The sequence below is a fragment of the Talpa occidentalis genome, unplaced genomic scaffold, assembly GCF_014898055.3.
Source record: "Talpa occidentalis isolate TD23 unplaced genomic scaffold, MPIMG_talOcc4v2.1 talOcc4.15, whole genome shotgun sequence".
Classification (NCBI taxonomy): domain Eukaryota; kingdom Metazoa; phylum Chordata; class Mammalia; order Eulipotyphla; family Talpidae; genus Talpa; species Talpa occidentalis.
In genome coordinates this window covers 412,051-438,576 of record NW_023601543.1, presented here as the reverse complement: position 1 = coordinate 438,576, position 26,526 = coordinate 412,051, and the positions used below count along the sequence as shown (strand labels likewise).

The 26,526-nt window shown below is 55.2% G+C and overlaps 3 protein-coding genes across 3 annotated transcripts in view; 2 read left to right on the top strand and 1 right to left on the bottom strand.

Moving 5' to 3' along the window:
• Positions 1-26,526, bottom strand: part of F8 (coagulation factor VIII) — a 55,470-nt gene that overhangs the window by 7,330 nt on the left and 21,614 nt on the right. Inside the window, 12 exon segments of the mRNA XM_037512766.2 lie at positions 6,057-6,212; positions 7,774-7,859; positions 8,452-8,523; positions 8,925-9,041; positions 10,097-10,279; positions 10,417-10,645; positions 10,826-11,038; positions 12,078-12,231; positions 15,380-17,393; positions 21,055-21,264; positions 24,441-24,591; positions 25,899-26,113. Coding sequence (XP_037368663.2) covers positions 6,057-6,212; positions 7,774-7,859; positions 8,452-8,523; positions 8,925-9,041; positions 10,097-10,279; positions 10,417-10,645; positions 10,826-11,038; positions 12,078-12,231; positions 15,380-17,393; positions 21,055-21,264; positions 24,441-24,591; positions 25,899-26,113 — 3,800 coding nt within the window.
• On the top strand, positions 505-843 carry LOC119246375 (histone H2A-Bbd type 2/3). The gene has a single exon (XM_037512760.1). The coding sequence runs from the start codon at positions 505-507 to the stop codon at positions 841-843; it is 339 nt and encodes a 112-aa protein (XP_037368657.1).
• F8A1 (coagulation factor VIII associated 1) lies at positions 1,774-2,945 on the top strand. Its single transcript, XM_037511738.1, has one exon. The coding sequence runs from the start codon at positions 1,774-1,776 to the stop codon at positions 2,899-2,901; it is 1,128 nt and encodes a 375-aa protein (XP_037367635.1). The 3' UTR covers positions 2,902-2,945.

Here is a 26,526-nt window from a genome sequence, read left to right as displayed (position 1 = left end):
ACGGGGCTTGGGGGGCACCGGGGTGGTGCCAACATGGTGGCAGCAGGTCGCGGTGGCGGTGGCCCGGCCCACGTTGCCCTCCGTTGGCAAGGGAGGCAGCCCGGGAGGGAGGCTCGGGCGAGCAGCCGCGTGGGCCGGACCTGGCGGGCCCGGCCCCGGGCCCGCTCTGGGCGGGGGTGGGGGGGTGGGGGGCACCCCCTGGCGGTGCGTTGGAACCTTCTAGGGACGCGCGAGCCCACCAATGAGGGGCCCCTCGAGCCGGCGGTTGCTAGGAGACGCAGCCGGGTCAGACACCGGCTCCACGCAGCGGTTGGGGCCCGCCGTGGCAGAGCCGGGCACCTTCCCGCCCGCACCGCCTCGCACCGGCTCGCCTCGCCTCGCCTCGCCTCGCCTCGCCTCGCCCGCACCGGCTCGCCCCGCCTCGCCTCGCCTCGCCTCGCCTCCCAGCGCCGCGCAGCCAGGCCCGAGGCAGGAAGGCCCCTCGCCGTCGCCGCCGCCGCCGCCATGCCGAGGAGAAGCCGTCGGGGGTCGTCTGCCGAGCAGCGGGGAGACCGCTCCCGCAGCTCCCGCGCCGAGCTGGCCTTCTCCGTGAGCCACGTGGAGCGCCTGCTGCGGGAGGGCCGCTACGCCCAGCGCCTGAGCGCGTCCGCCCCGGTCTTCCTCGCGGCCGTCCTCCAGTACCTGACGGCCACCGTGCTGGAGCTGGCGGGCAGCGAGGCCCAGAACAGAGGCCTCACGCGCATCACCCCCGAGCTGCTGGACATGGCGGTGCACAACAACGCGCTGCTCAGCCCCCTCTTCGGGGCCACCACCATCTCCCAGGTGGCCCCGGGCCCCCACTAGCGGCCGCGGGCCCTGGCCCCGGCCAGGCCCCCGTCACGCCCGGCAGCCCCGGCCCCCAGTCCTGGAAGCCAATAAATGTTGAAAGAAACTCGTGCGCGCTTCGGTCGCTTTGCGTGGGGTGCGGGGTCCCCCGGGGCCCTGGGGGCGCACGGGCGGGCCCTCCGTCGGGGCACGGGAGGGCGGGAGGGCGCACGGGCGGGCCCTCCGTCGAGGCACAGGGGGGGGCGCACGGGCGGGCCCTCCGTCGGGGCACGGGAGGGCGGGGGGGGGGGGCGCACGGGCGGGCCCTCCGTCGGGGCACGGGGGGGGGCGGCGGGGCGACGCCCGGCTGGGGGGTTCGGGATGGGGCTGGCGGAGAGCAGAGGCCTGCCTGCGGAGCGGAGCGGGACGGTGCGAGGGCGTGTCCCCGGGTGGGCGGGGAAGGGCGAGGCGTGGGGCTGGCCTGGGCCGACTGCGCCGTCGTCGGCATGAGTCCCCAGGAGGACGGGGCTCTTTGGGGAGCAGCTCCAGACCAGACCAGGCCTGCGGCGAGGCGACGGGCGGACCGTGCGCCGGTCACCGGGGCGCGGGGCGGATGGGTGGGCAGCGCCGTGGGCACGGGCTCGGACGGGAAGGTTGAGGCGCGGGGGGCCAGCCGGGTGCCAGGTCGGAAGGGGTCACGGGGGGCGACCGCGCGGTTTGGGGACCCAGTTCGCTCAGGGAGGCCAGACGCCCTGGCCACCGCGCAAACACCTGGTCGCCTAGCGACAGCGGGGCCCGCCCCGGCCGGCCAGGCCCCGCCCCGCCCCGCCCCGCCCCGCCCCGCCCCGCCCCGCGGCCGGGCGGGCGGGCGCGCGGCGCGCGTGACGCAAGCACGCCCGCCCGCCCGCCCGCCACGTCGCCGTCGCACGCGGGCGTGGGCACGCCGGCCCGGAAGCGCCGGGCGGCAAGATGGCGGCGTCCGCGGCGGGGCCGGGCGCCGGCGGCGCGGGCCCCGGGCCCGAGGCCCCCGACTTCCTGGCCCGCTACCGCCAGGTGTCCAGCAAGCTGAAGAAGCGCTTCCTGCGGAAGCCCAACGTGGCGGAGGCCGGCGAGCAGTTCGCCCAGCTGGGCCGCGAGCTGCGCGCCCAGGAGTGCCTGCCCTACGCGGCCTGGTGCCAGCTGGCCGTGGCGCGCTGCCAGCAGGCGCTCTTCCACGGGCCCGGCGAGGCGCTGGCGCTGACCGAGGCCGCGCGCCTCTTCCTGCGGCAGGAGCGCGACGCGCGCCAGCGCCTGGCCTGCCCCGCCGCCTACGGGGAGCCGCTGCAGGCCGCCGCCGCCGCGCTGGGCGCCGCCGTGCGCCTGCACCTCGAGCTGGGCCAGCCGGCCGCCGCCGCCGCGCTCTGCCTGGAGCTGGCCGCCGCCCTGCGCGACCTGGGCCAGCCGGCCGCCGCCGCCGGCCACTTCCAGCGCGCCGCCCACCTGCAGCTGCCGCAGCTGCCCCTGGCCGCGCTGCAGGCGCTGGGCGACGCGGCGTCCTGCCAGCTGCTGGCGCGCGACTACAGCAGCGCCCTGGCGCTCTTCACGCGCATGCAGCGCCTGGCCCGCGAGCACGGCGCGCCGCCGCCCGGGCCCCCGCCGCCGCCCGGGCCGCCGCCGCCGCCGCCGCCGCCCGGGCCCCCGCCGCCGCCCGGCGCCGCCCGGCCCGCCGCGCCGCCGCCCGCGCCCGGCGCGCCGCCGCCCGCGCCGGTGCCCGCGCTCGGCGCCTTCTCGGACGTGCTGGTCCGCTGCGAGGTGTCCCGCGTGCTGCTGCTGCTGCTGCTGCAGCCGCCGCCGGCCAAGCTGCTGCCCGAGCACGCGCGCACGCTGGAGAAGTACTCCTGGGAGGCGTTCGACGGCCACGGGCAGGACGGCGGCGGCCCGCTGCCCGAGGAGCTCTTCCTGCTGCTGCAGTCGCTGGTCATGGCCACGCACGAGAAGGACACGGAGGCCGTCAAGTCGCTGCAGGTGGCCATGTGGCCGCTGCTGAGCGCCGAGCAGAACCACCTGCTGCACCTCGTGCTGCAGGAGGCCGTCTGCCCGTCGGGGCAGGGGGTGTGAGCCCTTGCGCGGAGGGCGGGGGCCCGGCGGGACGGCGACGGCGGGCCTCGTCGGGACTCGCTGCCCGCGCGCGTGTGCGCGCGCCCGGGCCCCTGGGGGCCGCGGCCCTTCGCGCCCCCCGCCCCCGCGCGCTCGGGAGGCCGCCGTGGACTCCGTCGTCGTCGTCGCCAGCTCCCTGCTCGTCCTGCCGCGCGCCCTCCTGCGCCCGTCTGCTGCGGCCACAGCCTCCCCCCCACCCCGGCGGAGGCGGAGACGGAGCTCCTGCGGCCGGGCCTCTGGACGCTGGCTGGCGGTGCCCCCCGACCCCCGCGCAGCCGCGCGCCCGCAGAGACGTTTGGCCGCGTGGCCCCCGGCGGTGCCCGGCTCCCCCAGCGTATGGGGGGGCGGGGGTCAGGCGCCTCCCGGTGTCCGTTTCCCCACCCAGTGTCATTAAAGTGCTTGGGCCGCCTCGGCGGCGGCAGCCCGCAGCCTGCTGTGCGAGAGTCTGTTGGGGGCGCTTGTGGGTTAGGGGGCACGTGCTGGTCTGGGTCCTGGGCCCTCGGCCCCCGCCCTCTGCGGCAGCCTGTGCCTGACGGAGCCGGGCTTTGCCAGGAAGGCCGGAAAAGGCCCTGCGGGCCGGTGCAGCCCCACGGCGCGTGGCCTCTGCAGTGGCCGCTGCGGGCCACGGGCGGGCGCTCCCCGCGGGGCGCTTTCGTTCTGCGGCTCTTCGCTCGCGGGAGATTCAGCCGCGTTCTCGGGCGCACACGCCAGACCGCCGCCGTCCCCCAGGCGCGAGGGCCGTCCGCGTGCAGACGTTGCCCAGGCGGCTTGTCCGGTGTTGCCCAGTGCACCCCGCCCCGCTGGGTGGTGTTTCTTTCTGCCCAGCGTCAAATGCAGCGTTGTTACTTTAATTAACCAAATTGAGAGAAAGCACTGAAAACTGACAGTGGACCGGGTGCACAGTGAGAGTGGGGTCCCCCCATGCAGTCTCTTGAGTTTGGCGAGTCACACGGAGCACGGCGGGCCTGGCCTCCTGTCAGTCGACGACTCGCCCGGGGGTGGGGCTGTCACAGGGGGGCAGCGCGGCTGCGGGGGCCCGGGCCGGGCGCCTCGATCCCTTTCGGGCCGCGACGGCCTCTGCGGCGTGGCTTCTTGGTTTGCACCCGGACCAGGCAGGGGAGGTGGCTGAGGACCGGCCCGAGACTCGAGGCTCGTGCCTTTGCCCTCTGGCTGCCGTCAGACGTCCGGCCGCTGCCGGCGCGAGGGCCTCGTGGGAAAGGAGCGCTTCGGTGTTGGTTTCCAGGGTGCTGTGACCCTCGCGCCCAGACCTGAGAAAGGAGCCCCCAGCAGGCGCCGGTTTGGGTGCCGAGCGTGGGGACCAGACGTCTCCGGAAGTTGGGGAGGTGCAGCCGGCTAACTCTCAGACGGGCGGCACCTGGCCCGGGCGGCGGCCCAGGCGCCCCAGCGGGGAGTGTGGCTGCGGGCGGGAGCCCATGCTGGCTGTGAGGGCCCACGCGCGCGCGCGCGCGCGCGGGAGGCCCTCCCGGCCCCGTGTTCAGTGGCGTCCTGTCCGGAGCGTGTGCTCGGCTGTGACGGAAGGGGACAAACTGGACGGATTGGAGCCTCCCCAACCGGCTGCTCCCACGTCCGCTTTGGCCAGGCCCGCTTCTTAAGCCACTGAATGTGAGTGGAATTTGCCCACAGGAAAGAGAAGCAAGTGATCAGATCAGAGATGCAGAGGAAGCGTTTGTGACAGCTCTGCAGCCATCCCAGATGGAGGGCCTGACAGATGGTGGGGGAGGACCTGGTGGGGTGTGGGGACGGGCATCTGAAGTGGGGTCCTGTGCTTGTGAGTCAAATGCAGCGTTGTTACTTTAATTAACCAAATTGAGAGAAAGCACTGAAAACTGACAGTGGACCTGGTGCACAGTGAGAGTGGGGTCCCCCCATGCAGTCCGGAACAGGACACGCTTGTTCCACGTGTGCACACATAAATACGTACATGTGTTACATATATGCTGTCTGTAAATGCGTCTCACGTGTGTCATGTATGTGCAAAGTGCATCCCGTGTGTGTATGTCAACCTGTGTTTGTCTGGCTGCCCCATGCCGTGCGGAGATGTCTGGCCTCCCTGCATGTCTGTCCTGAGACACCAACAGTGGATGTTTCCTGTTTTGTCTCTGAGGGGCAGCGACCGCAATTCATGCTGAAGAAGAAGGCAGCTGATGGGATGATTACCCCCGACTGACGTGCAGGTTTTATTGGAGCCTGGAAACAGGTGGCAGGAACATGGCAGCTGCGGGGAGAGCGGCTCCAGTGAAATGGGGTGTGGAAGGCTCAGTTCAATGGAGGCGTAATATGCGGGAGGCCGATGGCAGTATGTTAAGCCTGTTCAGTGATGGGCTTCGGCGCCCTGCAGAGAATGTCATTTCCCATTTCCCTTTCTATGGAAGGTGCAGCCCCCACCTCCACTCGCGGCTTCCCCCACCCTCCAGTCTCTCGCCCACTGGCCTGCCCACGGCCAGCTGCGCGCCTCCACGGTGTGCTCCAGCGCCCGCGTCCCCCGAGTCCCCCGAGTCCCCCGAGTCCCGGGCCGGGGAAGTGGAGCGCTCAGGCTCTCGTCCGCCCTGCCATTGCTGCTTCTGCAGCCCCACCATGGTCTTGCCCTCCCGGGCCGCGCCTGATGCCCGGGCTGAGTGGCGTGGGCGTGGAACGCGCGTGCCATTGACTGGACCCCTGGGCCCAGGGAGCACAGTGGTGCAGGTGGCCGTGCAGCCCCTATGCCGAGAGCGCAGGGACAGGAGGCGGCAGCGCTACGAGCCGGGCCGCGGCAAGGAGGACCGCTCCAAGGCGAGACCGCGAGCTGTGAGCAAGTGCCGGAGCGAGACCAGAGAAAGAGCACAGAGGTTTGCGGGGGCCCCGCCCGGCGCCCGTGTCTGCCTGCTTGCAGCCGTGCCTCTAGGCCCGGGCACACATTTCTGTCGTCTCTGGGAGCTGTGACGCCACTACTTGCTCGCTCACATGTCCATGATCACTCCTGTCTCCCCTAAGCAGAAAATTCTTCTCTGGTTTTAAGTTTGTCAGAGCCAGGAGCGTTTGGGCCACACTGAAATCTGTCAAACACTCCTCCACGGATTCATGCCTAAAGGATTCTCCCGCAAGGGCAGGTCACATACCATTAAGGTGCCCGTGGAATTCCCTCGGTAACTGCGCCAGTTGTTTCCATCCACGCTGTACATGACGACGAACTGAGAGATGTAGAGGCTGGAGAGCTTCTGGCGGGCGCCCTGCGTCATGATGCCGTGAATGATCTTTGGTTCCAACAGGTCCACCTGCCGATGAAAACGGCACGTTGTGTTAAGTGAGTGAACTGCCTCCTGATAGGGTCACTGCTGACGGCGACGCTGCAGCGTCTGGGCACGCGGGAGAAGGAGACCCCGATGTGGAAACGTGGCTGCCTGCGAAGCCATGGGAGTAAGGACGGGGAGGAGCAGAAGGGGTGCTTCTTGCCTCCCCGCCTCCCCGCCTTCTCGGTACACATCCTTTGCTGCACACATGGATCCTCGTGGCCCAGGGCTCGGGGCGCACATCAGCCAAAGCCAGTTTCCCCACCCCAAGAATTTAGAATTTAGAGCCTTCATGATGTATGTCACTTCACTAATGCCAGCTCTCGTACCGCCTGACAAGGTCTCTGCTGGTCCGAGAGGGTCAGGCCGTGAACGTGGCGGAGTCGGCCAGCCGCACTGGGACTTAATAGCTTTGTCTGTAACGTGGAGATGACCGTGGTGCTTGTCTGACAGGGTTGTCGTAAGAACGAAAGTGTGAACACCTGCTGTAGGCGCTCTCAGCTCATGGCACGCGGGACCCTTCATTTATTCCGGCCTTGGCACCTGGCCTGGCAGCGAATTGCGACGCCTAGCGAGTGTTGTGCCGCGAGTGCGGCCCAGTGGCAAGGGGTGCTTGTTCTTAGACAGGAGGGCGTGGGCCACGCACGCATCTCCGCCTCAGCCAAACCCAAGTCCTCCCACATTCGATCACTGCAGGATAGGTGTTCAGGCTTGCGCACCTAGCGCTGTCTGGGCACGGAAGAGTGAACAGCAACAAAAGCCCCGCCCTGCGGTGCCGCTGCTTGAGTAGGGGAACCGGACGATCATACACGTTTTCACTTCTGTGGCACCAAGGAGTGGTCAGTGTGAGAGAAAAACAAAGCAGAGCACAGGGCAGAGGGGCGAGCTCTCTTCCCAGAGGAGATGGTGTTCCCAAAGGAAGACACCCGGTTTTTCCTCTTGGCACTGTGGCATAATCACCTGAGAGCACCAGGCACAAAGTTCAGGGGTTTCATTGAAGTGACTTAAGTTGTTGGTTCACGCGGCCGGTGAGAGGCCTCTGTGGACCTCTGGCGTCCTAGCCTTTCTTGCCTATTCTGGGTTCCTGGCAAAGTGCCCATCTCGGCCACTTCGCCTCTTGTAGCTTTTCTATGCTGCGGTCGGAAGCTCCGAGCCGTCTGGAAAGCTCAGGTTCGTCATTTCACCTGGACACCCAGCTGGGCATTTGAGCGTGAGCACAACACCCTCCTGCCCACGAGGAAGCAAGTGCAGATGGACCATGCGCTGGCAGGCGCCTGGAGCCCTTGGCCTGGCCCGGGTGCATGCTTCAGATCTCCCCAACTCCCCATCCTGTCAGCGCCCCCTTCCGTGCTAACTCCCTGCTGGGTGGCTTCCTGGGAGCATGTCTTCCTTTTATGAAAGTACCAGGCAAGAGAGGGGTGTGGCGCTCAGGAGGGCAGGTGGCAGAAGGCGCCTTGAGGATGCCTCCGGTGAGGGAGGCCGAGCGCGCTGTGGCTGGCAGGGCTGCGGCCAAGGGGGCATGCACGGGAGTGCGCGGCGCCCTCACCTGGATCCAGGAGAAGGGCTCCTTGGTGCTCCAGGCGTTGACCGATCCTGACTGGTGAAGTCTGGCCAGCTTTGGGGCCCACTGCCCTTTGCCCGAGAGAGGGGAGAAAGAGGGTTCAGGTGGGGTGCTCCTAGACACTTGGGGCTACAAGATTCTCCCGAGAAAGGTTAGTCCCAGCACCACGAAGACAGAGTCAGAAGCACAGTCCCAGTGGCCACCTAAGGATTTCCCTGGTCCTCACTCATTTTACTTTCTAAACATAATTCTGCGGGCGGTTAGCACCGCTGATTGGCTGGCACTGGGATGTATCACTAGCAGCACCAAATAGTGTTCGTTCTTTATCCCTGCATGAGTGTTCATTGTAGGGAAGTTAGAAAACAAAAAGCAAAGAGCATAAGTGAAATGAAAGTAAACAAGAAAATCGGCCCACCCCCGGAGGCGAATGGTGCTGCTCTAGGCACCCCACCGGGGTCGGGTGAGCTGGGGGAGTGCTGGCAGTGGCTCCAGGGGCAGGGAGCGGCTGGGCCGGGGCTGGGCGTGGGGCCGGCAGCAGGTGGCCGTGGGAAGTGGAGGGGGCAGCTCTGGGGTAGGCTTGCTGCATGCCGGATGGTGGTCTGAATTTCTCTGGGACAAAGGAAAGAATCACCCCATTCTTGGAGAGAAAAGGACCGCATTTACCATGCTGCCCTGAGGCCGTGATCTGAGAGTCTTGGATGTGCCCAGAGGTCATTCCCAGGGGAGCGCGGCACTCTGAGAGAAACGAGGGAACAGAGCTGGCCGGAGGGCGGCAAACTCGGCTCCAGTGAACATGGCTCTGCCACTGTCTCCCGCATGGCCCCGCAGCAGGCGCCCGAGCCGAGCCGGCGCCGCTGCGGAATGGGGCGCATCCTCGTGGAGCAGTGGGACCTTGGGGCTCCACCAGGCGGTGAAGAGGAGGGGCTGCCCTGCAGAGCTTGAGCTTCGAAGTGTTGGAGGCGCCCAGCCCAGGCCCCGGGGCCCCAGGCCTCCCCCGAACACCGGCTGGTGGTCAGACAAGGCCAGACTAGGGTCTCTCCCTCGAGAGGCCGCCATCTGGGATGGGGGCAGCTGAGCGACACGGGCTGGGTTGGGGGTCGTCACGTGCCGGGCACGAGTGCTGGGCCGCTACTCACCGCTGCTGTAGACCAGGAACAGGGCGCTCATGCCCGCGCGGAGGTGCTCCCCGAGGAGGCACTCGACCCGCCAGACCCCTGCTTCGGATGGGACCATCTCCACCGTCTCAAAGATGCCTTGGGGAGACAGAAGCAACACGAACGCTTTCTTCTCACAGACAGACAGGCACCTCGTGCCCTCGGCGGCTCCCCGGTGGCCGCCCCCAAGCCCAGGACAGCGGCCTTCGGGGGTGGGGGGTTACGGGGCCTGCGGATGCGGGGGGCTTCAGGACCAAAGGCCTGTCTGCCACGGACTTGGTGCGGCGCCCCGAGGGAAGCCAGGCGAGGTCTTTGTGGGTCTGGGTGAAGGCAACCCCAGCCAAGAGGCGGAGGGACGTGAAGAGTGGGAAGAACACCTCACAAGGAACCCCGAACAGAGGTGGAACCACGGCAGCCCGGGGACTGTGAGGAGGGGTCTCTGGAGAGTGTCAAGGGCCCGGCCAGAGCGCCAGCCTCGGCACCGCCAGGCTCACAAGGGGGCCCGCGCTCCCGCAGCTGCCGCTGAGAGCTGGGGGCGAGGTGGGCAGAAACCACCGTCACGAGCTCCAGGAGTAGCTTGGCCTGGGCACTGGGACGTCTGACTTGAACTGTTTGTGATGTGGGGGCTCCGCAGGCCTGCGGATGACCAGGAGTGAGCAGAAAAGGCAACAGATGATCAGAGTTTTTATGCAGAAACAGGGAGACTTTACTCTCGTTATGAGACCTGGTTTGGGGGTAACATTTTATTGCATTCAGATGACGTTGGTTGACGACACAGAGTATGATTTGGGGTACAGGGGCACAGCACCCACAGGCTTCCACCTCAGCCCATGGGCCCTCCCCCCTTTGTTCCCACCCCCTCCCTCCCCCGGCCTTAAAGGGACGCTGGAGAACTACAGTGACACCGAGCTTTCATTAGCACCCGAGAAATGCTCTGCCAAACACCCCGGTGCCAGGCAGGATCTGAGGTGGGAGGAGACCCCCAGGGCAGTGCGGGGCTTCAGCGCCCACTTATTCCATGTACTCCATGTGTTCCACTTCCTCTGGGTACACTATCTGTATCTGAAATGAGCTCGTTCACTTCCTGCCTTGTCACCTCTGTCTGCCGCTCACAGGCACAGCCCCGGCTCACCGCCTCAGGAGGCTCAGCTCACCCGGATAGAGGCTGCACACGGCCCCCTTGTACTCCTCCTTTTTCCGAACCGTGAACACGTGTCCGCTGAAGTGGATGGAATGGATGTTCTCACTGCTGCCCATGCTGAGGAGGTGCCATCGAGTCTTCTGGCCCCGCGCTGTGACCAGGCCGGGCAGTGTATCCATCACGTAGCCATTGACCGCTGGAGGGGAGAGCACAGGCACCTTCAAGCCCTCGGCGGCACTTGGATCCTTGTGGGGGCCCCCCCGCCTCGCGCCAGCCCCAGCCTCTGGTTCGGCTCCCCGTGCAGCGCGGGGGACGGTGGCACGGGGCCGTTACCATGGAAGCGATAACGCTCTTTCACAGCGGGGTCCTCTGTGTTGGTGTTGCAGGGCGCCCTGCAGTTCCTTTCCAGGTTTTCGGCGAAGTACCAGCTCTTGCTCTCGTCGAAGACAGTGAACAGCAGAGCAAATTCCTGCACAGTCACTTGTCTGCCGTGGGCTGCGCTCAGTGTGTTGGGGCGGCAGATGAGTAGGGGCCCCATGAGGCCTGAGTGCGCGTCCCTCTCCTGAGAGGTGAGACAGCAGGCCCGTGAGGAGCTCTCCCTGTGAAGCCGAGGGGCGTTTGTGGCCCCCTGACCCCAGCCTGACTCATCCTGCCCTAGTGAAGCCTCCCTTCCACTCAGGACAAACGTGCAGCTTCCTCGCAGAGCACATGGGCTCCATGAAGGCCGCACGGGCCTGCTTACCAGGTCCACGTCGGAGAAGTAGGCCCAGGCTTTGCAGTCGAACTCAGGGGCGGAGGGCGCCATGTGCTCCCGCACCCTCCACAGGTAGCTCCTGGTCTCGTTGGGCTCCACGCGCTTCCTTCTGGGCGCTGCTCCGCGCTGCGCATCTTCCTCATAAGAAATGAGACTAGAATAGAAGGAGTAGGGACGAGAGGCCTGGTTTTTGAAAGTTATCTGCAAAGCAGGAAAAAGAAAGCAAGTGTCATATTTCAGGATCTTGTAAATCCGCTTAGGGCTCAGCCTGAGCAGCGGGCCCAGCAGGTCTGTCTTCACTCCCCGAGGAAGCACGGACCTGGAGATCCAGGGAGGGTGGGAGCCAGATCTTCTAAGGCATGAACTCAGAGTTGCAGAGGAGAAAACTCGCGAGTAGGTAACAGCAGCTCCAAAGGGTCACAGAAAACATGACCGCAGGGCTTTGGAGAGAGTAACTCCGGGAGCTGGCGCGGCAGCGCCAGTCCATGGTGACGACTGTAAGAAAGACCTGCTTCTCAGATTTCAAAAAAGTGTACGTGTTTCGTGGGACGTGAAGACTGTACTGCGACGGGAAAGAAAGTATAGGTGACGGAAAAGATGTCTATCTAGGGAAGGATTTTTATGCACATAGAAGTAAAGAAAGTTTCCTACACTAAAGATTTGTGGGTAACGACTTACAAATTCAAACTTGTTTTAGTTCATGAAGCATTATATTTACGATGAGGACACGACACACTTGGGAGAATCCGCTGCACTAAATCACCAGTGGTCATTCACGTATCGATGAGCTGAGCTAAGACACATACAGAAATATACATGGTGATACAAATGCATTTAAAAAGCGTTCTTCCCAAGACAGACAATGTGCAAAGGATGCTAGCAGTCAGCTCATTAGAAAAAGTCTGGCAACATTCATGTCTATGGCACTACTGGAATTTCAGCCTAGCAAAAGTCTTCTTACTGCAGTATTCTTGAAATACTGGGAAAAAAAAAAAAGGTTATTCAAAGTAAATGGCTAATTTCATACATTATGATGCTGTCGTTACAAAAATAGGAAGTGTTTTTCATGACCTAAGGAACGTTTACGACGTGACGTTCAGTCAAACGGAGAATTCTACATTGTACGACTGTGACTACCTCGCGAGTACATAGGAAGATGAGAACACACACCGGCAAGACAACGTGGGGTTACTTGTCAAGTGCTTTATTTTCTGTACTTTCAAAACTTGCGCCAACTCACCATGATGCTGTCCTCCACTTCGGCTCTGATGTAGGGCCCCAGGAGCCCCAAGTGCTCATTCAGCTCTCCCCGGTACAAGGGCTGAGCGAAGGAGGCGTCGGTGAATTCCTGGAACACGACCTTCTTGAACTGAGGGCTGCCCCCGCTCTGCGCCCTGGGACAAGAACAGAGGAAACGTAAGTCCCGATGCCCCAAGTAGGGGCAACGCGGACGAACAACGAGGTGGGAGTCGACGGGCAGGACGGGAGCAGGAGGTTTCCCATTTAGGCGAGTGGACGGAGGGCGATGCCACTCGCTGAGAGGGGTTTCCTGGAGGTGTGGCTCGGGGTGTATGGCTTTGGACACACGGACCGCGTCTGTGAATGACACTGGTGTAGGGTAAATGAAAGTTATCAGGCTTTTCCGCCCTCCCGCCATTAGTGTTAATGATGGACCCCTGCAGTCCTACATGTGTGCCTGATGGCGGACACCTGGAGCGCGGTGTGGGCATGCATAGGTGGGCGCAGCTGGGCTGAGACTGGGCCTATAAGGGCGGCGTCACGGTGGCGCCAGCAGAACCAGAACGAGAGCAGAAACAGCTGTAGCAACGGCAGCGGCAGCGGCAGCAGCAAAGCAGAGAAGAGAGAACGCCAGGGAGCCCAGAAAGAGTGAAGACCCATCAGGTGCGGGGAGGCCTGCCAGCCCCCGGGCCCCCTGCCTGCCATGTACCTGGGTGCCGCACTACAAGTGGCGTAAAAAGCTCCATAAGGGCCTGAAAAGCCACCGAAGGGCTCCAGGACTCTCCTTTACCGTCTGCCCGGATCCTAGTGATCCTGCTCTGTGCCTGCTGGCGCTACCACTGGGAAACACAGAGACGCTGTGAGTTCACAGGAGAAATCTAGGTGATCGTCCGTATTTAGATTAAGGTCCAGACCCTGTAGGCAGCTCATCAAAGCCAAGTCGCTTTTGTGTGTCCTCTTACTCGGCGTCTCGGTGACGGTGCAGCATCCCCAAGGGCACATTGTCTCCAGGCTTCGCTGTGATGCCAACTCCATAAAAGCAGTGACTAATGTCTGTTGTGTCCGCTGCTGTACTCCCAGCAGCTGGAACAAATACCCAACACACAGTAGGTGCTTGTAGGGTAAGGTAAAAAGTATCAGGCTTTTTCTGCCCTCTCGCCATTAGGATGGATGACAGATCCCTGCAGTCCTGAATGCCTGATGGCGGCACCTGGAGTGGGGTGTGGGCCTAGGTAGATGGGCTTCACCTGGGCTAAGACTGGGCTTTGAAGGGCAGCGTCACGAAGACGCGAGCAGAAGCAGAGAAGCAGAAGCAGAACCACGAGAGAGCAGAGCAGCAGAGGCCGCCAGAGAACGCCGGAGAGCCCAGAGTGAAGACTTGCCGGGGGCTGTTTGTTGCCTGTCGAGTAGGTGGAGGGTTTAGAAGCCTATTGTCAACATCAGGGAGCCTCCAGGTTCAGTTCTTGGACCTTTTTTAAGTTTTTTTTTTTTAAGGGTTAAAATTGTGAACTGAAACGACAATAGGGTGCATAGACGTATATGTTTTGGGTAGAGGAATGCAGCCACCATCTAGATCAAGGACTTTGCCAGCAACCCAGGTGTTCCTCAGTCCGGACCCACACAAAAGCCCCACTCCTGCTCGCCTGCTTCTGTCATTCACTAGCTCATGCAATGGAAATTTATCTGAGCACCCAGCAGGTGCCTGGATGGGTCCTACTTTTATTGAGCGCTGAGCGAGGGCGCCTAGGGTTTCTTGGGCTTACTCTTGGAAATTGAAAGCATAAGAGAGACAAAAGAAGGAAAAAGGAAAGACTTAATCGGTCCTGACTAAGCAACAATCTGAATCAAGCAGGAGGCCTGATGGAGGGAGCACCTGGCTCTCATCTAGACGCGGGGCCACGTTTGAAGTGGGCCCAAGCGCAGGACAGGGCGGCCCTGGCTTGTGGGCTGTTGTCAGCCGTGGTTGGAAGCACGACGGTGGCTGTGGCACGTGAGCTGGTCAGGCTTTCCCTGCCACCTGCCTCAGACAGCACCCGCAGCCATGCCCTCCTTCTGGGCTGGGTACATGCCCTGGGCCGAGGGGCGCCGGTGTGGGCACATGCTCCTGACTGTGGCCACCTGGGCCTGGGAGAGGCACGGGATAAACAGGCAGCATCACTCTGTACCTGCCCGCTGGCCCCCTGGATTCAACATTAAATGCCTGTAGCTATAACCAATGGCTCCAAGAGTCCGTTACCCATCTGCCTGAAAGCACAGCGAACCGCTGGCCCTGCTGCTGGCAGTGCAGTGACCCGAGGACACGGGCAGCAGTGCGTGTGGCCGGAAGTCTGTGCAGGGTTAGTGCACAGGGTCAGCCAAGCGTGGAAACAAGTGCTCCAGACTGGGCAAGAGCGTCGCCAGTTAAGGTAAGTGCAGAGCTTGAGCACACGGGGATGTCAGTGGCCGGGACAGCAGCTGGGGAGCAGTGACCAGGCTCCAGAGGCCACCGTCTTCCTCTCAGACCTGCATTATTGACCACCTGCTGCCCATCTCGACCACCTTCCCCTCCCCCCGCCCCCGAGAGCCCCCCTGGCCCGCCCCCGCAGGCTGGTCACTATGGCCCCTGTACCTCCCCCAAACATGTGAACCTGGGTTCATTGTCAAGGCCTTTGCATTTCCCGCTCCCCTGCCTGAGTCCCACCAGCCGGCCTCTTATCATTTAGGTCTCTACAAAGAGGGTTCCTCTGAGCACCCCAGCTCCTATAGCACCCTCGAGCCCTCTCTACCATGTCAGCCACCTCTGTCTTCTGAACGGCACTACCCAGAGTCCCCTACCTATTTCCTACTCATTTATCACCTGCTGCTCTCCCCACTAGAATGCGTGTTCCTACTTTGCTCTGGCGCCCACAGAAGTGTCTGCCATATAAAAACTTGTTCACTGACATTCCTTTGTTTATCTTTCAAATCTCTCCCTTGCCCAAGATCTCTGCTCCCCTCACACTCAAATCCCTCCACGTTGCCGTCTGGGGTCCCCAATTCCACAGCAAACCATTTCCTCGCATCCCGCCACATGCTTCTCTGATTCCTCCCGCATCGCTCAGGACTCCTGCTCCCCACTGCTGCCCTGTGCCCCCCCCAGCCTGACAGTCTGTCTCACGGCATCTGGCCCTGTCACCCTCTGACCCCGCTGTGAGCGTCGTCACCTCGCCCCTCATTTACTCCTCAGTGGCGCCTGCTTGCGCCGGCAGCGTCTCGGGCCTGTCCCAGCGCCCGCCCGGGCTGGTCAGACGTCAGGAGAGCAGGACAAAGGCGCCCTAAGCATACCCGTGGTAGCTGCTTCTCGGGGCGCCGGGGGGCGCGCGCACCCCGTAGTCCCAGAGCCGCTCCACCGCCGCGATGAAGTAGTGGCGTGTTCTCTTTTGAAAGCTGCGTGGCCCCGGAGTGTCATCGTCACCATAAATGTCAAAATCCTCTCTCTTCGTTTCCGTCGGGAAAATTTCATCGTAGTCCGCTCTGCCCCCCTCGGGCTGAGCCGTGGGTAGGGCCGCCTCCCGGTGAGGGCCTCTCCCCCGCGCCGGCTCCGGCTCCGGTCTGCGGGCGCGCCCTTCCTCTGCGGCCGCCCTTTCCACAAGCGGCGTGACTCGCGCTGGGTCCCGCTTACCCCGTTGAGAGAGACCGTCCGGTCGGCCCGGCTCCGGCGCCTTCTCCGCGGCCCCTGGGCCCTTCTCGCCCATCCGCGTCGCTTCATTTCCCGAGAAAAGGTTCTTCAGGAAATGTCTGGTGTCGGGCACTGTGTGTGCCTGAGGCAAAACTACGTTCTCTTGGGTCACTGTCTCCTGCCTTCCCATCTCCTCCCGGGGCTCTTTCTCTGGAGCGTGTGTATCGTTTGCTTGGGCATTGACTTCGGGCCTGAGCGCTGTGGTCTTGCTGTTTGGAAGGCTCCTCCGGCCGAGTCCCGTTTCCTTGGTAAACGCGTCCTCTCGTCCTCCCACCTTGTTCTCTGACGAGAAATTCTGATGCCTCACGAACTTCTCTGATCCTAAAGACGCTAATTGCTTTGAGCCAGACCTCTGCCCAGAGCGCAGGGGGTCCTTGTCCTGGGTCCTTTTTACCTGATTGGCTGAGTCTGGCAAGAAGAATGTATCGAAGAAGGGCAGGGCGGCGCTTTCCGCACGACTCTCTTTTGTTTGAGCCATTTCCGTGCTGCCTGATGAAGCCGTTTCCTGGGACACATGACTAAACCCCAAAGCTGTAGTACTTTTGTCCATAAATGTTTCATGATGACTCGAAGAAGTCACTTCTTGAAACTCAGTATTATCTCCTAATACGGTATCTTGCCAGACCGATGCTCTGTTCTCAGGGAATAATGTTGGCCCGTCAGTGTGAATCTTCCTGTTAGTTGAGTTCATCGGTGACTTGTTTGTCTTTACCAGAGAGATGTTAACTTTGCTCAATGAAGCAGGTTCTTGAAGTCTTTTTTCTCTAAACAACTCATCACTCTCCATTGAGAATACATTTTCTCCCCGTGAACTTTCTTGACTAGTCATTGAAGCTGACTCTATGAACTTGGAATCATTACCTCCTTCACTCAAGCCCACAGGTACACCAGACCCCATCAGGTGAGATGAACTCTTGCCAAATACAGTGGCGCCTGCTGGACTGCTGACGGGAACTGGCATGTTGGGGGGTCGTACAGAAGCTGTCTCTCTAGCACTTGTTGCCAGCTTGTCTGATGGAACTGTTGGTGAAGTTATTAGATGGCTTGATGAACTAGAAAATCTGGAATCAAGTTTCTTCGCCTCTCCTGTTACGGTCGTCCCCAGGTTCTCATTTGGTCTTAATTGAAGTTCTGGCTCAGGAGTAAACACTCTGTCCCCACCTGCTCTGAGAGGCGACACCTCGGATGGGCCTTTGTTACTTTCTGCTGCCCCAGGTGAATGCTCAGCCGCCTCGGTTGCGGCATCATGGAGATCAGACCCTGATGACACGTGTGGAGTAGGAGTCTGCCCCACGAGTGTCAGCAGGTCACTGACGGGAACACTTTGCACTGGAAGCAGCTGCGTTCTCTCTCCAGACTGATGGCCGGTCTCTGGAGCTGTGCCATTTTCTGGAGCTGTGCTGGGTTTGAATAGCTGTTGCTGGGTGCTAGGGTGTCTTGAATTCATGGAGAAGCTTCTGGGTTCAATGACATCGTTTTCATTCATCAAGGAGGCTGGGATATCTTCGTAGGTGTCGTAATAATCATCACCGGTGTTCCTGTCACAACTGGTAACCTGCAGCAGTGCTGTCATGCCTCTGCTCCGAAACTCTGAGTTGTGGCACCCCAGAACCCACAGACCTAGAGAATAGGAACAGTAAGAATCTGGTTACTTATAACACAGGTGCCAAGCAAGTTCTGTATTACTGGTTCTCTCCTCGTTGCAGATGCATGAAAAATACTAGTGGCCGCCACTGCGGCACCGGCCTCTGGGTGCCATACCGGACATGGGTTACTTTAGCCCAGCAAGTGGATTTACACCTGTTTGTGACCACCAGAAAGGGCTGTGATTGAAATGAACAGATACTGGGATAAAAATGGAGAAACGTAATTAACACAGAGCGGAGGGCGTTACATACACAGAACTCTTCGATAATGATAGTGACTTAATTCAAGAATGCCCAACGTGGCTGCTATCACTGAATTGCATGGTGGCATGCGCTCTAGAGTCAGATTCAAATTCTGGCTCTACCATTTACCTGTGGTATCATTTGTGTTCTCTGGACTCCAGTTTTCTGATTTGTCAATGAGGCTAGTAGTATCTACCCTGTCCCACAATGCATTCAAATCTCACAACACAGGACGTAGCGTGCACCGTCACCAGCCTCGGGAGAAGCGTGCATAAAGGGGCAGGACATCAATTTAGCTACAGTAGAAGTTAACTTCTACTAGTTAACTTCTGCTAGAACCAGGATTGTCTGAGAAGGAATTCCATGGTGGTAAAGTATGGCTTTGCCAAGCTGTTGATCAGGTACCTCGACAGCCTCCTCATCTTAAGCAATATTTGCAAACAAAACCATAACTTAATCCAACTGTCTCCCAAGAGGAAGCCTTTCCCCAAAGTATGTTTCCATGACGCTCTGTGAAGGAATGTTACACCCATGGGAATCAACGCTCCACGTGCAGCCAGGCACTCAACCAAATGGGAAATGAGACTACAGATCTTTGCTGATATACAAGGATTCAGAAAATCTACCTTCAATGCAGCCATTTTTAAGAAGTGATTAGAGAATATTTTCCACCAAAATAAAGGAGTATATCAAAAAATAGGATGCAAGGGATGCAGGAACCAGGCACCTCTCTTGAGGGAGGGTGAAGAGAAGCCCCAAGTTGATACTGTGCCCCAGGCTTGGGGAGAAGCAGCCAGACTGGAGGACGTGGGTGTACGGAGCAGGAGGCCGTGCTCCGAGAGACACACTCTTGGTGGAGCTCTTGGAAAAGAAAGAGGATAACTAAGGGAAAACATTACAAGAAGGACAACAAAGTAATCAGAAGCTCCAGTAAAACAAAAATAGGGAATGTAATCCTATTTGGAGGTTCAGAACCAAATTTCATGATATTTAAAGCATATTTTTATGGTAAAAAACCACTGGGTCTAAGTTTTATAACTTAGACAAACCAATGCCTTCCTCTTGCTGAACAGGATAGTAATTGGGTGAGAAAAGGGAAGTGAAACTCCATAAATAGGCAGATCCGAGCTCTGAGAGGAACTCAGTGTTGAGGATAGTGATCAGGAGGAGCTTCAGTTATTTCTGCATCGGTTGAATTTTGGTAATGAAACACATTTTTGTATTACATGTGTGACTGAAAATAAATTTAAAACAATTGATAAAACTCAGAGTGCAAATAACTAAGTAAAAATAGGAAATTCCACATGAACAGGATTTGAAATAAAAAAGGAACTATAATCACAGATACAAAGCAAGTGAAAAGCGTTCCAGTTCCCTTGGTGATGCTCAGCTGCCAACCTCCCCCTCCAGCTCCTGACACGGGCATAAGATTCCTGACCAAGTTTAAGACTTCTAAGTTCTACAACTAGACAGATCGCCTTCCTGCCAATCACTTCCAGTCATCTGACTTTGTGAGATGTTATCCGATCCTGAAATGAGATCCCATCAAAGCACCCCAGAGCGATAAGTGGGCACGGGCAGATCGCAGGTTTTAACAACCCTTCGAGGCCGCCGCAACACCCCCAGGATGGGACAGTCAGCGTTTTTCACAATGAAGATGCTCATCAGTATTTATTGGCATAACTGGGGGGGGGGGAGTAGGTTAAAAAACATTTACCCCCCCATTCTACTCTTTATTCTATTACCTTAGTTTTTTTTCTTTTTTTAGATTTCCCCACATAAGTGATTTCATGCAGAATTTATCTTTGTCTGGCTTATTTCACTTAGCATAATACCCTCTAGTTTCATCCAGGGATGGTTACAAATGGCAGTTTTTTCCTTTTTATGGATGGATAATATTCGTGTGTGTGTGTGTGTGTGTGTGTGTGTGTGTGTGAGAAACACATTTTCTTTATTCGCTCATCTGTTGACGGGCACCTTGGTTATTTCTGTACCTTGACTATTGTAAATAACATTGCAATGAACACGGGGGTACAAATACCTCTTTGAGATACTGATTTCCTTTCCTTTGGTTATGTGCCCAGAGCTGGGATTGTGGGATCACATGGTGATTCTAGTTTTAATTTCTTGAGGAAGCTCCACCCCATTTTCCATAGTGGCCGCACCCATTTGTATCCCCACCAACAGGGCACAAAGGGCTCCCCTTTCTCCACATCTTCACTAGCATGTGTTACCTTTTGTCTGTTTGATGGTAGTCATTCTTTTTTAAAATTTCATTTTAAAAGGACAGGTTTACAGAGACATCCTGCAGGGGCGGAGGAGGGAGAGGGGGGAAAGGGAGGGAGGGAGGGGCGCAGGGGACTGAGGTGAGGGTGCACGGGTGCCCTGGGGAAGGAGATTCTATGGGGACGACACCTGAGGGGGTGAGGGGAAGCAGATATTGTCTAAAAAATGTAAAAAATGATAAATGTTAAAATAAAAAAATGGGGAAAAAAGATAAAGGTTGAAAAGAAAAAAAAAAGGACAGGTTTATTAGGAAAAACAGAAAAAGAGGAGCCCGCACAGTCACTGGGGGTAGTGACAGTTATTCTGGCATAGGACAGTGGAGCTCTTGCAGAGTCTTTATTCACTTCCCACAAACATATGTCACTCGAAGCAAGATTAAGTTTTTGGGTATGAAGTTGAATATGTGTTATATATGATGATATTGGATATGCGTTATATATGATGATATTGGTTTTTATTCCCCAGAAATTTCCTGATTAGAACTTATCTCCAGAAAATCCTTAAGTGTAAAAGAATAACAACAATCTGCAGGTAGTTTTTTGTGCTTCCCTCTGCAGGTTATGGGGCAGGAGGGCCAGGAGTCACGGAAAGGCCTAGTGCTTGTTGCTAAGCTGCACGAATGTGGAGTTAATCTGTGCTGGAGAGAGGCCAGGTCAGTGCTCCTCCTGGTCACAGGGCTGGTGCTCTCCAAAGTAGTTGTTAAGGAAACTGACAGTCACACTCATGCTGAAGGCTTCACAGTGGCCTGAAGGTATGTGTGCATGTACTTCCCAAAGGCTTCTAAGTAGTGTTTATCCATCAGTACCAAAGTTCACAAACCACACAGAAACATCTTTAGTCCTCACATGTTAACTGCATGTGTTATAAATGTATATTCACCACTACACTTAGTAAACACTCTGAAAGGTTAGCCCATGGCAAGTAAAGGCACTTTTTAGTGGAAAAATTGTTACGTTAAAGACCTGATATAGTGCTGTCAAGAATGCCTTGCAGTTACCAAAATCACTTGAACCATTTGGTGTCTGCGCAGACATGAGCAAAAGAACACATGGATGGCTAGTGAAGCAATCGCAGCTGTTAGTAAAAGAATAATATAAAGAGCTAACCTGGATTTTCCATGGACATGAATACAGTTTCTCCTGAGAAGGGGAAAAGGGTGAGTGTGTCTTCATAGACCATTTTGTGTTTGAAGGTATATCCAGAGAAGAAAACAGAGAGGAAGTCAGTTTGTGCTCCAACACTTAGAATGTACCAGTATGCCACCTCATGCAAACAAACTGACAGCTGCAAGCTATCAAAAACATAACCGTTGATGCCTGCAAAATAAATGGGAAACAAGATGTTTTAGCAGGACCTACCTGGACTGATTATTTTGAATTGTCATGATATGATTAGAATTGATTATATCTTATACCCATTATCTGATTCCCAAGAAGACATAGTATTATATGTCCCTCCAAAAGTAGATTGTTAATACTTGATCACCCTAGGCCCTAATCCTAAAGTAAGGAGAGTCATAGAACATCATGGTAAAGACAGACTGGTAAGTTATATTATGGGGGTGGCAGCTTGATGAGGAACAGGACATTTGCAAAGTTAACATCTGCAAATGTTCCAGATTCAAGGAAACAGATTTCAAAGAATGAGGACAAGTAGATCCAATGCAGGGTGGACAAAATGCTACAAAAGACAACACACACACACACACACACACATATATATATATATATATATATATATATATATATATGGAATATTGACTTTCAATTAAATAAATGCATTGTATGGGGCCTCACTGGTGGCGCAAGGTGTTGAGCACCGCACTTTGAAGCAATCCACAGGCTCTGCAGCACGAGTTCGATCTCCGGCCGGCCAGGGAGCAACCCACATGGCGCAGCAGACCTCTCCTGTCACGCCTGCTGCTCCCCTGAGCAGTGGATTTCAGTCAGTCTGTCTGTTCTGTTCCCCACTCTGTGTCTGGTGAATCCTCTCATCCACTCCCCACCCCTGCATCTCTGGCCTGTACCCCAGCTCTTGTATGCATAAATAAATAAAGCTTTAAAAATAAATAAATGCATTGTATTTATGTTAAATTTTATGAATTTCATAGCTCCATTTGGGTTATTTATTGGAAATACAAAATAAAATATTAAGTATTAAAGGGAAATGAGTGAAAATGGAAGAACAACATATTAAAACCCATGGGATGCTGCAAAAGCAGTTTTAAGATGGAAATTGATGGTGCTATAACCTGAATTATGAAAAAAGAAAGCTCTTAAATGGACATTCTAACTTTACATTTCAAGGAACTAGAAAGAGATGACAAAACATAGCCCAAAGTTAGCAGAAGGAAGGAAATAGCAAAGATCCATGCAAAAATAAATGAGAGATCAGAAAAAAAATTAAAACTAAGATCTGTTTTTTTTTTTGAAAGATACACAAGATTGACAAACCTTTAGCTAAACTAAGAAAGGGAAAGAACTCGAATGAAATCAGAAATGAAAGAGAGGACTGGTACAACAGATGTCACAGAAATACAGAGAATCGTGGACTATTATGAACAATTAGTTACCTACCAACAAATTGGATAACCTTAAAAAAGTGCGTAAATTCCTAGAAACATGAAACCTACCAAGAATGAATCATGAAGAAATGGGGAATCTGAACAGACCAATACATCACACTTCCCGACCACAAGTTATACTACAAAATGAAAGTACCTAAAAACAATATGGCATAAAAATAGACACACATACCAATGAAACAGAATCAAGATTCAGGAAATAAACCCTCATACATATGGTCAACTAAGATTTGACAAGGGAGTCAAGAATTTTAATGAGGAAAGGATAGTCTCTTCAATAAATGGTGCTGGAGCCTGAAAATTTCCTCTTAGGTTTTCTTTGAAACTTTTTGTGGTTTTTACTTCATACATTTGGATGTATCATCCATTTTGAGTTAGTCTTTGTTTCAGGTGTGTCAGTTGAGTTGAGGTTTGTAGTTCCGTATATGAATGACCAATTGTTTCAACACCATTTGTTGAGAAATTTATAATTTCTCCTTTGAATTGCACTTCCATCTGTGTCAGAAATCAGTTAGCCTTATATGGGTGGGTCTATTTCTGCACTACATATTCTGTGTCATTGATCTTTGCCAATACCACACTGTCTTGATTACGATAGTGTTATAGTAAGCCTTAAAGTCAGGTAATATGAGCCCTCCAACTTAATTCTTCATTTTCAAAATTGTTTTGGCTATTCTAGTTCCTTTGCCTTTATATATTCATCTTATAATGTGCTTTTATTTACCAACAAAAAAATTCTGCTGGGGTTGTAACAGGAATTGCATTAAATCTAAAGATCAATTTGGGGATAGCTGACATCCTCTGATCCAAGATCCATTAACGTGGGATCTCTCTTCACTCAGGTTTTTCAAGTTTTTTTTTTAATCAATGTTTTGTTATTTTCAGCTTATAGATCCTGTACATATTTTGTTATATTTATACTTAAGTATTTCATTTTTTGAACTATATGATAATATAGTTTTTGTAATTTAGGTTTCCAAAAGTTTGCTGAACTGCAAGAATTCCACAAAAAAACACAAAACCAACAAACCAACTACTAGAACTAATAAATGAGTTTATCCTGACTGCAGAACACAAGGTTAACATGCAAAACTCATTTACTAGTTCTATGAGGTTTTTGTGGTGTTCTTGAGAGTTTCTATGTAGATAAATATGTCATTTAGTTTTATTTCTTTAGTTCCAACCTATGTGCCTTTAAATCTGTGGTGCTCTGCTAAGTCTAAACAACCGATACAATCTGTGTGTGTGTGTGTGTGTGTGTGTGTGTTTATATGATTGTATAGTCATGGAGAAAGTATGTCTTAGCAGGTAGCGTGAGTTACCTGCTTACCAGGTAGCGTGAGGCACAGAGGATGAGTGGAAAGGTGTGAACAGGAGATGGGGCTATAACAGGGAGGGGACAACCAAGTAACATTGAAAGGATCACATTGTGCCTTTAAATATATTCCATTTTTATTTGTCAATTATACCTTAATAAAGTTGGAAGAGAGATGTTGGGTTTATTTTTGATGCACAATACTTTGATTAATTCGATGGTTAAATTGTAGTTGGCAGCTGTTTTAGATATGTAAAATTGTATTTCCTTTGTATTTCCCATGTCATTTACCAATTGAGTGCATTTTGTATTAAGGATGGATTGTGCACATCTGTGTAAATGAAAGCTGACTTATGTGACTTATCCTATAAAAATAAAGTTCTCTGAGCAGTTGATATCTTCTTAAAGAAAAAACAAAATATGCATTATATGATCATATTTATGCATCAATAAACTAGTATATAACTGTAACACTTTCTAAAGAAATATGTCTTTGCATAGGATATAAGTTCACCCATTATCTGGACATTGATTTTGTGGCTTCGGTCTCCCTTTGTTCATGGCCCACTGGACTCCAGGGCTGCTCCACTCACTGTGCATGACGTTGGAGGCCTGGAACTCTGGGTCCTGTGGCTGCACTCCATCTGTGCTGGGGAGGAAGCGCTGCATATTCTCTGCGAGGTACCAGCTTTGATTCTCATCAAACACAGAAAACAGGATGACATTTCTCTTGTCAGACATCATCTGGCAGTTACACGCATTGGAAGAGAGGAAGCAGTGCTAGCGTTAGCGGAGGACAGTGACTGGTCACGTGTGTGATACATCTACAGTCCCGTGTTCAAGTGCATTTCTTCCTGGGGCCACAATTATCACATGGACCTGGCAGTGCAGTTAGGGCTACAGGCCATGAGTACGTGCTTAGCGCAAACGTGTCCTCAGGACAAGGTAACTGGGCAGGCTGTTAAGTAAGCTAGTTTCTTCTGGACTCAAGGACACATGCTGGCTGATTTCTTCATGGTCCGTAACCTCACCCTCTCCATGTTCAGATTCAAGGATTTTCACTCTTTAAAGACCCAGCTGATCATTCAGTGTCCCTCTCAGACAAGTCAGTCAAATCAGATGAACGTCTTTCTGAAACTTCTATCTAGCAAGGACCCTTCCGCAAAGCTACCAATGAAAAAAAATCCAAATTGAAAATAGATATCAAATAACAAAGTTAAGATGAGACATAAAATGCTAGCTAACACTAATTGCCTAAGTTTTCTGATTAAAAAGTTGAAACTTTTTCCAGAAGAGCAGTTTGTAGATGAATCATACTTGTTGAGTTATTCACTTGTTAATTGAATGTAAGATTTACTCTGTAAACTTCGCTAATATGTATATCTCATTTTGTATAATCTCCAGCTACAGAACCTAGAATGCTGAGAGGCTAAGTCCTCTTCCAAACCTGGTAGAGAAACTATAATTAGGAAAAACTCGTCAGGACAGGCACATGGCCAAATCTGTGACTAGGCAGCCAGACCTCCGCCGTATGCCAGTGACTACCCTGGAGGCGAGCAATGAGTGAAGAATGACACTTTTCTTCTTCAGAGAATTTATACTTGATTTTCAAAGCAGCAGAAATGGCCCAGATTCTAAACATATGCTGAAATATTTTTCCAAATACTTTGCTCAACAAGTATCTACTGAACTCCTACTAAATGCGGTGGGCTATGTTAATTTTCAGGTGCCTTTGAGTCACCCTTGATGAGATGTCCCAGGGAGCAGCCTTGGCTACCGATACAAATTTGTGGGTCACCTATAAGTAGGTGGTAATTGAACGTGCAAATGGGCAAAATCACTACGAAAAGCTCAAATTTAGACTGGGGAGGAATTTACAGAAATAATTTAGGGCCTAGACTCTCCTAGCCATCCACCAGGCAAGTTTATTGCAGCAAAGTCCTGACAGTCACAGCTGTGAGGAATCCAGCTCACAGCTGAGCCCGCCTGGCTTGGGGGAAACACCACTCATGTTCAGTTTCCCAGGCAGCACTGGGGAGACCAGCACTCACCTGGTTTCCTCCTTTGTCTACAGATTCTTTGCAGCAGATGAGGAGAGGGCCAATGAGCCCCGAAGCCAGATCTCGCTCTGGATTGACGGTGCTGGCGTAATAGCGCGTCAGGCACCGGGGGTCTGCCTTAGTCGGTCCATCTTCCAGGGTCACTGTCCATTTGTACTTGAAGATGGCTCCAGGCTGAATTGGCAAATCTTTCAAGTGTTTCACACCTACCCACACCCAAACCCCAAAGGGCGCGGTGAGCTGGTGAGCATGCCACCGTTGCAAGGCTCCTCCAAGCCTTATTCCCATGTGAAGTCTCTCCGTGGATGGAAATTACTTTTACACCTGGGACAAGTCTAAGAGTCACGTGATTTTGAAGGTAATAAAGATGGTCTGGGGGATTTCTGTTAGCCTGTCAGCTTGAGTTGCAATGGGCAGGTCTGCCTCCTATTGGAAACGCATGGGAATGATAGAAAATCTGCCCCAACACTTAGAATGCATGGCTAGAACTGTATGAAGAAGAAAAGAGCCCCAAGTGGTAGACAGAGGAACGTGGAAGCCCCAGCTGATCGCCCTGTGCCTTGGGCCTGGGCTTATGCTGGAGGACTGCAGGCCCAAGCTTCGCCGGCGGCGCCTCAGC

Coding starts and splice junctions, on each gene's coding strand:
- LOC119246375 (XM_037512760.1), top strand. CDS start 505: ATGCCGAGGAGAAGCCGTCGGGGGTCGTCTGCCGAGCAGCGGGGAGAC.
- F8A1 (XM_037511738.1), top strand. CDS start 1,774: ATGGCGGCGTCCGCGGCGGGGCCGGGCGCCGGCGGCGCGGGCCCCGGG.